At 33.5% G+C, this 14,157-nt stretch overlaps 1 protein-coding gene across 5 annotated transcripts in view; it reads left to right on the top strand.

The window, feature by feature from the left end:
- Positions 1-9,210, top strand: part of LOC129891362 (uncharacterized) — a 41,529-nt gene extending 32,319 nt beyond the window's left edge. The window contains exons 20-27 of one of the 5 annotated variants that reach the window (XR_008767186.1): positions 73-137; positions 247-495; positions 632-705; positions 3,687-3,793; positions 4,213-4,331; positions 4,875-4,952; positions 8,212-8,495; positions 8,586-9,210. Coding sequence is in view for 4 of the 5 variants with exons in the window: in XM_055966690.1 (XP_055822665.1) it covers positions 73-137; positions 247-495; positions 632-705; positions 3,687-3,793; positions 4,213-4,331; positions 4,875-4,952; positions 8,212-8,418 (899 nt within the window). In the remaining variant the exon portion in view is untranslated. The other 4 variants (XM_055966690.1, XM_055966692.1, XM_055966691.1 and 1 more) reach the window with 4 other exon arrangements.
- Positions 9,211-14,157: the final 4,947 nt, after the last annotated feature.

Below are 14,157 nucleotides of genomic sequence, written 5' to 3' on the forward strand. Positions count from 1 at the left end.
ATTTTAGATCTGTTTGTTGTGTAACAATACTTTCAGATGTCTTATTGTTCTTCTATATGAATGATTCAACAGTGAGCTCACAGTCAATCTCCTTGCTGATTGACTGTGCTTTACAACTTACGAACGATAATGACAAGGTAAGCTATGCTTTTAGCTATATCTGCTACTTTCAGTTCTTTTTTTGACATTTTTCTGTCATGTTAGCAATTGTATTCTATAATTTACTTCTCATGCTTTTGATATCAGGTCAAAGCAAATGCTGTGAGAGCGTTGGGTAACCTTTCAAGAGTTGTTAGGTTTTCAAGTCAATCATTTGCTTATGACAGGCAAGCAGATTCAATGGTCGTATCTTCTGGGGGAAAGCCCACAGGTTTGTCCGTTAGCGAGGATCTGGGAGAAAGTCAAAGTCTATGTAACGCTTACTTGGAAAGTTTTAAGTGGCTTGAGAAGATGGTGCAAGCATTTATTTCTTGTGTTACAACTGGAAACGTTAAGGTAATTTTTTCCTCAAACTGTGATCAGGGAAAAAAGCAAAGGGAAAAAAGGAACAGTAGATATCAAACCTTGAATTATACACGTCCTTTAAAAGCACACTTTAACTGCATACTTAAAAGGTTGGCCTTGCTATCAGGTACAGTGGAATGTTTGCTATTCACTGAGCAACTTGTTTTCCAATCCAACACTGAAGCTGGAAAACATGGTCTGGTAAGTACTTGCTAACCTTGTTACAGTTCTCTATTTAGCATGTCTTTGTTTTCTATTGATGTTGGATGCCCATGTATTTGTGCCTGGAGATGTTGAATTGCTTTGTTACATGATTCAGTATTTGACATCCTCGTCCATATAGATCCATGTCAACTTAACAGAAGCATTGCTAGGTAAATTGTTTCAAATTCTGGGAGTTACCTGGGTATCCAACTTGAGCAGCCAAAGAGGATGAAGATGAGGACCAAGTTGATTATCTCATCTCTTGGGTTGCTTAATGAATCTCATCCAAGGGCTCCGATATGGTCTTCAGTGCCTTAAGTTGAAGATAGTATAAGTGAAAATAATACAATTTGCACAAGAGAGAACCTGGTTACTTATACGGGTCTCATCACATAAGTGGACATTAACAAATGGCATAATACATAAATATGTCCTTTAACTTGGCTTCAGCTGGCATCTATGCCCTCCAACTTTGGGTGTGCACAAGTAGGCACTTAAACTTGTATAAAATTGAACAAGTAGGCACACTTGTCCTACGTGGCATAATACATGTAGGACATCATATAGGACACAAAATTGCCATGTAGGATGCCACGTAAGATGAATGTGTTTATTTGTTCAATTTTTAGATAGTCAAAGTGCCTACTTGTGCACTAGTAAAGTTAGAGGTTATAGTTGTCAGCTGAAGCCAAGTTAAGGGTCATATTTATGTATTATGCCTTAACAAATTCAAGCACCATTTAAAAAGTATCTAAGAAAAGTACAAGAGGATGCAGGTGCAGGGGCACGTCTGAGGATCAGAAAAGACTGCCTAATGAGAGAGGTGATACCCTCCACTCCCTAAAACATGAATACATTATATGAAAATAAATATTTTTGGGAGCAAAATGAAAATCCAGTGTAAAACCTATATTGACCTAGTGTGCTTCCCTAGTAGTCTAGCTGGTAATAGGTGTTTCTTGATTTACAGCAATCCCCAAGATTATATAATAATGGGCTAAATTTTAACCCGTTTAATTAGAACCCACTTTAAAACAACCTCCAACTTAGACCAGTTTTTATGTGTAATTCAACTCGCTTTGTAACCCACATAATCCGCATTTGCAGCATAACACACTTTGCATTGTTTGTTGCACTGTAAATATTCTTTATACTTTAGCCATTCTTACAGGCAAAAAAAAGTAAGTACTCCCTCTTCCTAAACAGTTTTTTGACTACCATTTAACATTTTTTACTATAAAAAGTTACTCTATTTTTGTATGACACGGGAACCCGCAACCGCTACACTTTGGGTATAGGGTAAGCACTGCTCTTGTGCAATAGCTCGCATACCACATAAGAGAGGTAAATCACACTAGGCAATCCCCGTGCGATAAGCTGGAAAAAAAAGGTACTCTATTTATACAACTTTTGATGATATTTCTATGCAAGTAAATATTACTTTAACAAGATTAAGAGATTGATATCCAATTCACATTAAGAACTAAAAAGAAATTAATCCAAATCTTAAGCCAAGAACTTCTCATAACCCTTTGAACTATCTGAGATTTTTATTGAAACAGAAAATATAGACACCCTTTTTTTCCAGGAACCAAAAGAACAATCAAGAATTTGAAAATCGCAAACAAATGAAAACAGGAAACCTTTTAATAAGAATTTTGAAAATGTAAAATAGGAAGATATATGCATAGATGGATCCACGATTTTCATTAAGGGGATTCAAAATATAATTAAGCATCTGAAGTAGCCAGAGGATTTGATACCTACTATATACACGATTTAACGTAAAAAATAATTTGACAATGTAACTTTTTGAAGAAGGGGGTTCAGATAAACGTCTTCTTCGAAATATAAGCAAAGTTAACATACAAAAAAGCCAAAAGGATTTGATACCAACTATATACACGTAAAAAGTAATTTGACAATGTAATTTTTTGAAGAAGAGGCTTTAGAGGAACCCCCTTGCGATACCTAGCTCCGCCATAGATATATGATGATTTTTAAATTTTATTAGTACTACAGTGCTCAATATTTTTTTTTATCATAATAGAATCTTTAGTTGATTTGATATTTTCTTTAAAATTGATCAATTACGTAGTGTAAAGTGAATAAGATGATATAATGGAATTGACTATGCAAACAATATCCGTTATATTGATTGCTTTACGAATCTTGATTATTGTTCAAATTAAGCAGGTCAAATTGGGTGGGTCATGACCCAACCCAGTTTTTAGTCCATTTTAGCCCTCCTAATTTCAATCCAACCCGTCCATTTGACACCCCAATAGAACTATATTACCTGCCTTCTTGTTATCTTTGTTGCCTTCTCTGTGCTAATAGATAGTAACTTAAACTTTTTTTAAGATATGATGGTCTGAAGCAGATAGGTTGTGTAGGAATATAGGAGCTATCTTACTAATATATGCATACATTTTTAAAAAGAAAATAGGAAGGGATTCGGAAGGATTGTGCCACTTTCAGTTATTGACAAAGTCTTAAGATGCATTATGTATATGCGAATAGCTGGATTGTTCCATGATGCTGATGCATAATTCTTTTTTCTCTTTTTTTTGCATTATTTTGATGGTTGGGAAACTCTTATGGTTGGGGTTGTTGGTGCAGTCACAAGATGCAACCCACCAACTGAATTCGTTTCTTGAGTTGTGCATAATTCTTCGTTTCTACTCCATTTTGTATTGATTTTGATGGGTTTGAAATTCCTTTTTCCAGTATTCCCCATTTTGTACATATAAGCTTCAATCTATTTCTATATGTTTGTAGTATTTGAGTTTATGTGTATGCTGCATATACACACACACACACACACACACATATATACACATACATATATATATACACACATACATATATACACATACATATATATATACACACATACATATATATATGTATGTGTATGTATATATATATATATATATATATATATATATATATTGACTAGCAAGTTAATATTGCAGGGCGTCATCAGTTTTTAGCATTCTTTTGCTGCTCCTCCGTGATTCCTCCAATTTTAAGATTAGGATACAAGCAGCTGCAGCTTTGGCTGTTCCAGCAACCTTAAATGGTGAATTGTTTTAACCTTTTGTTTTCATAACTCATCTCACAGTTGGCTTATAGAGAGGTTTATGTTCCTGTTCCTTTAGAAAATGTTTGCATTCCTCTTAACTAGTTTGGGTCTTTGGGATTGAGGCATTGTAGTAGTAGTTGCTTATTGGTGCTGGAAAAAGCTACTTAACAAGTTGGACTAACCTTTGTTATAGGACAGAGCCGAAATAAACTTCTTAAAGGACAAGCCCTTGCTAAGGGTAAATGCCAGAAATTATTAAAATAGTAGTTTGTGGTAATATAACATACCTTATGCAGCAATCCGTGCAAATGAGAGGCTCCTTTTTTCTGTTGAAGTTAACTGTCGGTCATGTTTGTTTGTATTTCTTCAAGCTTATTCTCTTTTTGACTTCATGGTGTGGGGCCCGTTCGGTGCAGATTATGGCAGATCATTCTTTAGTGTCCTTCAAGGTGTGCAGCATGTTGTCGAGAGTCTCAGTTCTGATGAGATATCGTCACCATCAAATTTGAAATATAGGTTGGCGCTTGAAAAGCAGGTTGAGCTCCTAAATCATTATAATTAGACATGCAAAAAATATTAGAAGTATAGCCAATAAGGAGATCGCGAATATTTGTCTATGCGATGAAATGTCCAAACATTTGTTATCTTTTCATATTAAACAGATCAAGTTTTGTACCCGTTCTAACTGAAAAAAGAAAAAGTTGTGTACCCTTTCTTGTCTCGACTACCTTCATACATATATATATCCTTTATCAAAGTTTCTATATGAAATTGTCGAATAGTAGCCTGGGGGTGTAGTTTCTTGACTTGGAATCTGTTTGAAGCATATGTTGAACCTGTCAGTTAAAGGGTTATTTATTAAAATCCATAAGCCGAACACTTCTCTTCTTAAACTTAAACTTGATATATATGTCATAATTATTGATTAATAGGTGCTGGTAAAAGTATTTCACTTTGTATTCGGAGGATAATAATCCCATAGCACGAGCTCAATTTTTTGACAAATTCGATCCTCTTGATCAATTTTGATCTCTATTTATTTCTCGCCAACAGCTTTTACTGAATTTTTCTTCTGCAGCTTACCTCAACCATGTTGCATTTGCTTGGCCTCACTTCCAAAACAGATGATCGCCACGTCCATGAGTTCCTAATGAAGGTAAGGCTTTTAGTATTAATTCAGTGCTTGAGAATATACAATTCTTCTTTTTAAAACTTCCTTATAACTTTTTTGTTAAATAAACTTTGTATTTTAAAGAGGTTTCATGACAGACGATATGTGGTGATATTGTACCACTTTGCTTCTTTCTGTGCATCTTGCTTTGTAATGCATCAACATTTTAAAGCAGTATAAAGATTTTAGAAGTCAAGTTCTCTGCACCAACATCCAGAGCTGTAATTATGCTTTCCCTTAGTTCCAACATGTTTACTCTTTTGTGTGTTCACTTGGAATTGCCCCATGATGCTCCTCCATTATTACGTTGTCTTTCTCCATCCCATGTATCCCCAATTTCCAATTACTTCTGCCACATTTGAGTTTCTTTCTATGTTGCTCGGACTCGGGTGTGGATGTAGAGGTCAGACTCTTCATCACATGATTTTAGGATGGCAATAAATGTATATGACATACAAAGTATATATTTAGATTAATTAAATTATTGAACTAAAACTGATAAAACTTTATCCTTGTAGACACCAATGCCTTTTCTTATCTAGCCTAATAGAAAAGCATTCTCATACTTCATGAGCCCAAAAATCTGTACATCTCGGTCATAGAATGTGGTCAAAGTACCCAAGGTAAGTTGACCAATTTCGGTGTGGATCCCACTCCCACACTCACACTCACACCCACACCCATGTCGTGTCAACACGGGTGCGACAACTGAAGAGTTTTGACAACATAGGTCTCTTTTGATATGCCAAATCGCTGTACTATTACTCCACCTCCTCTAACCGTCTTCAGAGACCTCTGAAGGAATGACAAGCATGTTATTTTAACAGTTCTCGATGAAGTTTCCCCCTTTTTATCAAGCAGTTGCAATTGTAATTGTCTGGATTCCCCTTCTTAGTATTGTTCAGATAAATTCGTCAGTATTATAAATTGGACTATTACTAGTAACACCTAGTAAGGGTTGTTAACTGGAATAGAGAATTTAAGAAGACTTAAGATCGCGTAAGTTTCTTGGTATTCTCTTTCTTTCGAACTACGACAATGGGAATTGTTGAAATAGCTTTGTGCCCATTGCTACTCGGGTTATAGCGTAATCTAGTGGTGCTTTCGGCTATTGGATTTTCGCTATCTAGAGTGCAGCATTCAAGCTGCTTGACCTAGCAACACGACACTTGTATTGCTCTCTTCTTTCCTGCTTTCATTAGATAAAGTGTCTTCACTGATAGATAGGAGGATTGCTTAAAAGTTTCTATATATCAACTTAAGGCCTTTGAGGCTATTTTTGCATCATCCCAATATTTGAATGGTGGATAATGAAGGACTTTGTGTGCCTATCTTAACCAAGTAAAAGGGTTGTCAATTCAGTGTTTTAAGAAGCGAGAAGCGGAAAAAAGCGACAAGGGATCGCTTCACAGAAGAGAGAAGGGTGAAGCGAAGCGCACGCTTTTTTCAAAAAAAATGCTATTTAATATAAAAATAAAAAATATTAAATATGTATAGATAAATAATCAAGAACTCAATAGAGGTAACATATTAAGCAAATCTTTCAATTCTTAGATTAAAAAGTAAATAGATAGCAATAATCATCACAATTCATAACAGTAACTCAATCACAGAAGTCAGAACAACAAAAAACCAAAGGAAAAAATAAATAGAGACAAAACAGAGCAGCTGGCAGCAAAACAATAAAAACAGAGCATACACACAACATTACAAACAGAGCATACTGAGAACCTCAAATCAGGAAAAAAAAGAACAGAATAACGCTACTTAAGTGGGCTTTGCCCCAGCTACCGCTATCCTTGGGAAACCAAACGAGCTACCGAAGGAAAGGGATGCAGTCTCTCCCTTGAAAAGTAGCATTACAAACAGAAAATTGAAAGGAAAAAAAACCTAGTTACCTTCAGCAACAGTTGCGCAGAAGATAAACAGAAAAAGAAGAAGAGAAGAAGAGAAGAAGAGCAAAAGAGAAGAAGAGTAGAAGAAAAGAAGAGAAGAGAGGAAAGAAGAGAAGAACTAACCTTCAGTAGCAGTCACAACAATAGTCGATAGGAGGGAAAGTAATTGGAATAATTAACTGTAAGTATTTTTTACAGAAATTTAAAAAAAACACCCTAGTAGCGCTTTATTTCAATTAAGCAAGCTTTTTCTCGCTTTTATAAAAAGCGCGCTTCTCGCTTCTACCCAGAAGAGCACGCTTTTTCAATATCACCTCGCTTCAAGGCATTAGAGCGCCGGCTTGTCGCCTCGCTTCGCTTCTTGCTTTAAGCGAGCGCTTCAGCGCTTTTTAACAACACTGTGTCAATTGAATCTTCTTGCTTCTGTAGTTTTCTTAAAATGTTAGAAACAAGCCGATCATGAATTTTTTTAGCATCTGACCTCAGACACAATTGAGGATTGTATGGAATAAAGGGTTTTATGCCCTTAATACATGAATTTTCCTTTTCTGGTGGACATAAACAAAAATTGTGCATTAGCATTTATGGATTTAGTTTGGCTCTTCACTATTGGTCAAATATGTTAGTAACACTGTAACAACCCCTAGACGTCATTAGTTTAAAGTGAGCACTATGGTGCTAACTCCTTTGTTAGTGTAATCCTTATTACACAAGCAGATAACATGCACATGTACGTACTTGGCCCTTTAACTATTCATAAATTTATATTGCATTAGGTTGCTTGCAGCCTCTTTCAATATGTTTACACAAAATGTTATATTTTACTTTACTAAAGAAGTAAGTCTTTTTTTTTTTGGGTTTCCCGCCAGGTGTCGGTGCCCATTTTGGGGATTGACTAATCTGGATTTGTGCTGGGAATTCCCCCTTGGGGATTGACTAATCTAGATTTGTGCTGAGAATTCCCCACTTTTGGGGGAAAAGCACTCCCTACCCAGAGCTCGAACCCGAGACCTCTAGTTAAGGATGGATGAGTTTACTACAAGTGCTTAAATTTTACATTGGAATCTTCCACTCAACCTCAGTAGTATCTATTCAAGAGATTTCTTAGTATCTTTTCGGTAGATTTTCAAATTATTTTGGGGAGGGGGGATGTAATTGCAGGAGCGGGTTTGAGAACACAGAAAAATAAATGAAGAATCTTAATAACAAGGTTATACCAAAAATACTTGAGTTGCTAATGTGGAAGTTTCTGTATATGTTCTCTTTCCAGGTTTCTAGTCCTTAAAATCTGTATTTGCTTTACCATCTCTTTTAAGGTTGTGTCTAATTCTCTGTTTATATTCCTGTAGAAATCATCCTTCTTCGAGGAGTGGTTTAAGTTGGTCTGCATGTCTCTTGAGAAATCACCTAACCAGTTTGAGGCCGAATATTACTCTTCTGTGAACCACAAGAAAGATGTAATATTCAGAGCGGTTAGGTCACTTATTGAGGTGTATGAAGCACACGATCTTCATGCTGTTGTACAAAGGTTTCACAAACTGTCCAGCATCCTCTAATGGGGTTTCCAGTTTTGGTTCCTACTTTTCCTTGGTTGCTCTGGTGTGTATTTCTCCAGCTGCTGCTGCTTGAGCTGGTGAGCCCTGTCCACTCAAGGCTGTACTTTAGCTCTGTAATTTTTGCCATTTGACCCTCTTGGTTGAATGACACCAATGACAACCTGTAGGGTAGTCTGCCGAACAAAGTGGTGGTTGTCTTTGGATGTGCATTTCCATCAGAAGTTCCAAATGGTTGCTGTTAGCGGAAGGATAACACAAAAGCTTCCAATGATTACTTGTAGATTAGTCTGGGAACAAAGTGGTCATCTTCTTTGAATGTGCATTTCCATGAACGTTGTGAATGGTAGCAATTAGCAAAAGGACGAGCACAGAAACTCAGTATTATCACCTGTAAATTAGCGTGATGAACAACTAGATAGTGTTATCGTTGGATGTGCATCTCACCGGACTCTTAAATGGTCGTAGCAGCAGGATGAGCAGAACTTTTTTCCCAGTATCCTCTGGTCTTTGACTTGCTCAAAACTCTATTAGGAATATGCTAGTCATCTGGAGACAGTCGTGTATTTGTTGTGCTTTCTGTATAACAATGTGAATTCCCATTCTCTGTGCTAGACATTTTGACAGAGACCATGTAGGTTTCACCATGATATCTATTATTTTCCTGTTTTTTTCAAAAAAAATGTAATGATAGGCAGGAGTACCTAATTGGCATATTGTTAAAACTTGAACGACACATGCCGTTCAAATTTTAAATGTTTGGTTTAAATATTAAGCTTGATAGTCCCAACTCCACTCATATATTTGAAATTTAAACACTTACGAAATGGTCATCTAGATACCTCTAAAATTTATGTGCTACGTCAGCGTCGGGTGTCACGAGATAATAGTGGGGGTAGTGTTTAGTTGCCAGTTGAGGTGTTTTGGAGGTGCACTCTCAAAGTTGAAATCTTTACTTGCCTATCATATCCCTCTATTGTGTATGAAGTTGATGGTTTTCGTTGGTGTAAATCCAATCACTTGTTCTTAAGATGCTAAGACATTCTCCATTGGTGATAAATGGTTATCCGATAAGCGGCAGTAATCTAATTTATAAAACATATAACATAAAGATTACATAGGCTTCCAATCTGGCAAAAACGGATTAAGAGGGTCAGCTGCCTAACAAACTTTAATAATAAATACTGATGTTGTATAAGTTGATCTGATTGTGAACATTCTATTATTAAATAATTCATGGATTAGTTAAAGGCCAACTTTGAATGTATGTCAATGTATTATGCATCTCAAAATGTTGATGATGATTGATGAGAATGTGGTGGGCATCAGGTTGTTCGAGTGCCATTAATTAATGATGACATCCACTTGCAATTTATGAAGTTAAATTTAGGTTCAAAATTCAGCCAAAGTAAAAAGAGACCTTTTTCTTTAAATTTATATATTTCAAAAATCTAATCATCATACACTTTAGGACTTTTCCAGACCCCACGTTATGAGATTTCACTGGGTCGTTGTTGTTGTTGTTGTATACACTTTAGGCCCTTCCGAAAGCCACAAGGTGGGCTACTCGAGTAGCGAAAGATTGAGCTTGCTCATGTTCTCATGCTTCACACAAACCCAGGCCACGACACTTGAAAGCCATATCTTATCATATGGATTTAGAAAAGTCAGATCAAAAAACAATAAAAAAGGATGCAAAAGGTGATTTCTTTTTATTGGTTGAAGTCTTAATGGATAAAATTATTAGATAATCGTACTAACATATACTCTATAGATTCAATCAAGGTGCATGTAAGCTGACTCAAATGTCATAATTTCTTTTAAAATTTTTTAATGTTCCCCCATTGAGTGTTGGTACATCGTAGAGGAGTAAGATGGTGAAAATAATGTTTACATAATTTCAATTTAGTTTAAGTTAGGGTACCTGCTGAAAATTCTTTACAAAGAGGCCAAGGTGAAATTGTGAATGTGGTACAAATCCAAGGAGCAGACTTGCATTCCAAATTTTGGAATGGGAAGCAAGCTCAACGATCAACTCCAATGTAACCTATATTGTTCGAGCTCTTTAAAAAAAAATGTGAATGAGCAAGTATCGAATTCTTCAAATCTAATGTATTTTTGAACAGGCTGAACAAGGGAGACTCTACTTTCTTTTTTATTTTTATTTTTTTATTTCATGTCATTATGTTAGTTCATAATATGTAACATAATTATCATGGAGTAATTCTTTAAACTCTCTCAGGATTATATAGGGATGACAATGGGGCAGGGCGGATGCGGGGAGGGTTGAAGTAATTATTATCAAAATTAATACGGGGCGGAGTAGATTGCGGGTTTATGCGGATTTACGGTATCAAATAGGAATCTGAAGAAAATTAAATATTTGTAATTAGTAAAAATTAAAGATATAAATTTTTGTATTAAACTTTGACTTTAATTTTAACTTCTTTTTTACAAAAAATTAAATTAGGCAAATGTTAATTAGAGTTAATTACGATTAAGAAACAATTGTTGAAATATTAACTAGAAATAATTAATTAGTTGTTGAGATACTAATTAGCGCAAAATAAAAAAAATTATGAATTTTATTTTTCATATTAAACTCAATTAAAAAAGAAAAAAACATAAAAATTTATACGGGTCTATATGGGGTGGGTTGAAAATAGAAAAAAATTGTTATGCAGGGGCGGACGAAGCGGTTTAAAAATTTGCGGGCTAATCTCAACCCACGCAGCACCTGCCCCGCTCCGCCCTGCCCCATTGCCATCCCTAGGATCATATCATATTTAATTATTTCTAATTCTTATTATTACATGCTTGGAATAATAAGAATTAGAAAATTTTTGCTCTTTTACTTATACTTCTCTACTTTGAGGTTTTATTAATAAAATAAATACACACTAGCACTATGCCTGAGTGGTGATTTGGGTAAAAATGTGAGATGGATTTAAATCTCTAGCGTGATGTATCATTAGTACAGTGGAATTAAGATCTTTTGCCTATTTACAAAATGGATAGGAAAAAAAATGAGCTTTTTAGATATTATATATGTATAAATAAAGTTCTGTTATGTGTAAAAATGAAGATCTTTGATAAAAAAAAGATATACAACTATATATATATATATATATATATATATATATATATAAGTGAACTATAAAATCAAGAGAAATTTTTTTAAATAGATAAGAGTTGAAACATAATGAGCCTTCTTAGTATAGTTTGTCTAATTATTTAGCGTAGCTATAGTTTGTGTAGCTATGCGTGACTTTGTTTGTATATCTCGCTTGAAATTTGAATTTTTATACAAATTGGATTGCTACTTAATTAATGATAGACGTGGTAATTTTGAAAATCCCATGAATCATGCATAATCTAACGAATCACAAAAAGAATCTCATGAATCATAAAAAAAATCTCACTAACCACTCATTGTATTTATACCAATTGATTTTCTATTTGTATTTTTTTGTTTCAAAATTACACTAAAATTTGAATGATTTGTATTTGTATTGAATTGATTTTCTATTTGTATTTTTTGTGTTTCTGTAGAACATAAAGATCTGATTAAATTGTATTTATATCAAATTATATTTGTATTCGTGGAGTTATGATGATATGTATAATTGATGCATCTAGTGATTTATATTTGTCATTTGTATAATTAATACAAAATCAAATATACAATTTGAATTTGTTGATTTAGGGGTTAAATTTTACTTTTGGTGTGATTTGTATTTGTACATGTTGAAATATTTGATACATCTAGTGATTTGAAATTGTATTTCAACATTTGTATATATACAACTGATGTAAATATACAAACAAGTAATTATATACAAATGTTGAAATTATACAAATAAGATTTAAAATAATGTATATTTGTTGATAGTATACAAATTTCGACTATAAATTTCACATGTGGGTAAAAAATTACATAAATATACAAATCAAAATGTATAGAAAAATAGTCACAGATAGAATCTTAAAAGATGTAAAAATGATAAATGTTAGACATAATGTATATAAACAACTGATGCATAAATACAAACAAGTAACTGTATATAATTGCTGAAAATATACAAATAAGACCTAAACTGTATAATTGCTAAAAATTATGAAATAAGAACTAATATATATATATATATATATATATATAACTAATACAAAAAAACCTGCAATAAACATTGATTCAATATATCCATGAAATCGTATACAAGATAATGTGAAATTTTTTGATATAAAAATAAATTGCAAAAATATACAAAGTATAAGAGACATAAAATGGGAAAATAAATTATACAAATACCTCAATTTCTTCAACATCATCTTGGTCCATGGATCCAAATTCAACATCATTATCATCTGTTATTTTTGATTCATTGTTGCTAGATGCAATTTCTTATACTTTTATGTATTTTTTAAACTCATCAACTCTTTTGAACCATCAGACCTTTGTTTCTATTGATTTAACTGAAAAACTAAAGATGATAGACAAAAATTGTTTGAATGAATGAACAAAAATATAAAAATATACCAACAAAAATTAAAAAAAGAAAAGCAATTGAAAACCACCAAGAGATTACTTGAAATTAGGGAAGCGCGATTAAAAGCGAAAGAATATTTTTGAAATTTCAAAAATTGATATGATTAAATGATTTAGGAGAAAATTCAGTGAAGTGTAAGATGAGAAAAAATGAGTAATTTGTATAAAAAAGAAGAAAGCAAGAGAGAAGACAATTATCGTTTGATACAAATTGAGTCCATGGCGACCGGACATTCATAGCTATCCGGATGAAACATTACTAGCAAATTATAGTTAGTTATAATTATTGCTATGTTAAAATAATTCATTAATATATATTTGCTTAGTTATGTAGTTTTTTCTAAAATTAAATCCCATCATTAGTTATCATCTAAAGATGAAATGCAACTAAGGACAACGACTTACAGAAAAAAGGAGGGAAAAAAACAATTCTACATTTTAGTGCTGTGTGGAATAACTACAACAATAAATGGTGGATATCTCTTCTTTCCTAATAAGTCAAGAGAAGTGGAAAAGAAAATAACTAAATGAAGAGTGAATGTTCCACTAGGATAAGTTGCCCACCATCCATTTCTTTTTTTGTTATAAATTGTCATTCTGTGACAATGAAAATGTAAGATACGAACACTTCAATTTGCACTTTCTCTCCCTTTCTCAATCTACTCCTTTCTATTTTCTCTTACTCTCTTCTTTTTATTTTGCTAAGTTAGTTTATTTTATAACACATTATCAACACGAAGTTCTAATTTTTTTTAGGAAAATTAACTTCTATATCATGTATATCTACTGAAGAAATTTAATTTTAGTTATCTTTGTTATTTTTAAATTAATTTTCATCATGTCAAACTTGTCAAAATTGGAGTTTGTGACACTTGATATTTCAGGCAAAAATTATTTGTCATGGGTACTTGATACTGAAATCCACCTTACCGCTAAGGGTCTTGGTGATGCTATAATCGAAAAAAATAAAGCATCAAGTCAGGATAAAGCGAAGGCTATGATTTTCTTTCATCATTATCTAGATGAAAGCCTAAAGGTTGAATACTTGACAGTGAAAGATTCATTTGAATTGTGGAAAGATTTAAAAAGGGAGGTATGACCACCTCAGGGCAACGATATTGCCAATGGCTGGTCATGAATGGATGAACTTATGGTTTCAAGATTTAAAAGCTGTATTTGAGTATAATTCTGTTGTA

Source organism: Solanum dulcamara, chromosome 6, assembly GCF_947179165.1.
Source record: "Solanum dulcamara chromosome 6, daSolDulc1.2, whole genome shotgun sequence".
NCBI lineage: Eukaryota > Viridiplantae > Streptophyta > Magnoliopsida > Solanales > Solanaceae > Solanum > Solanum dulcamara.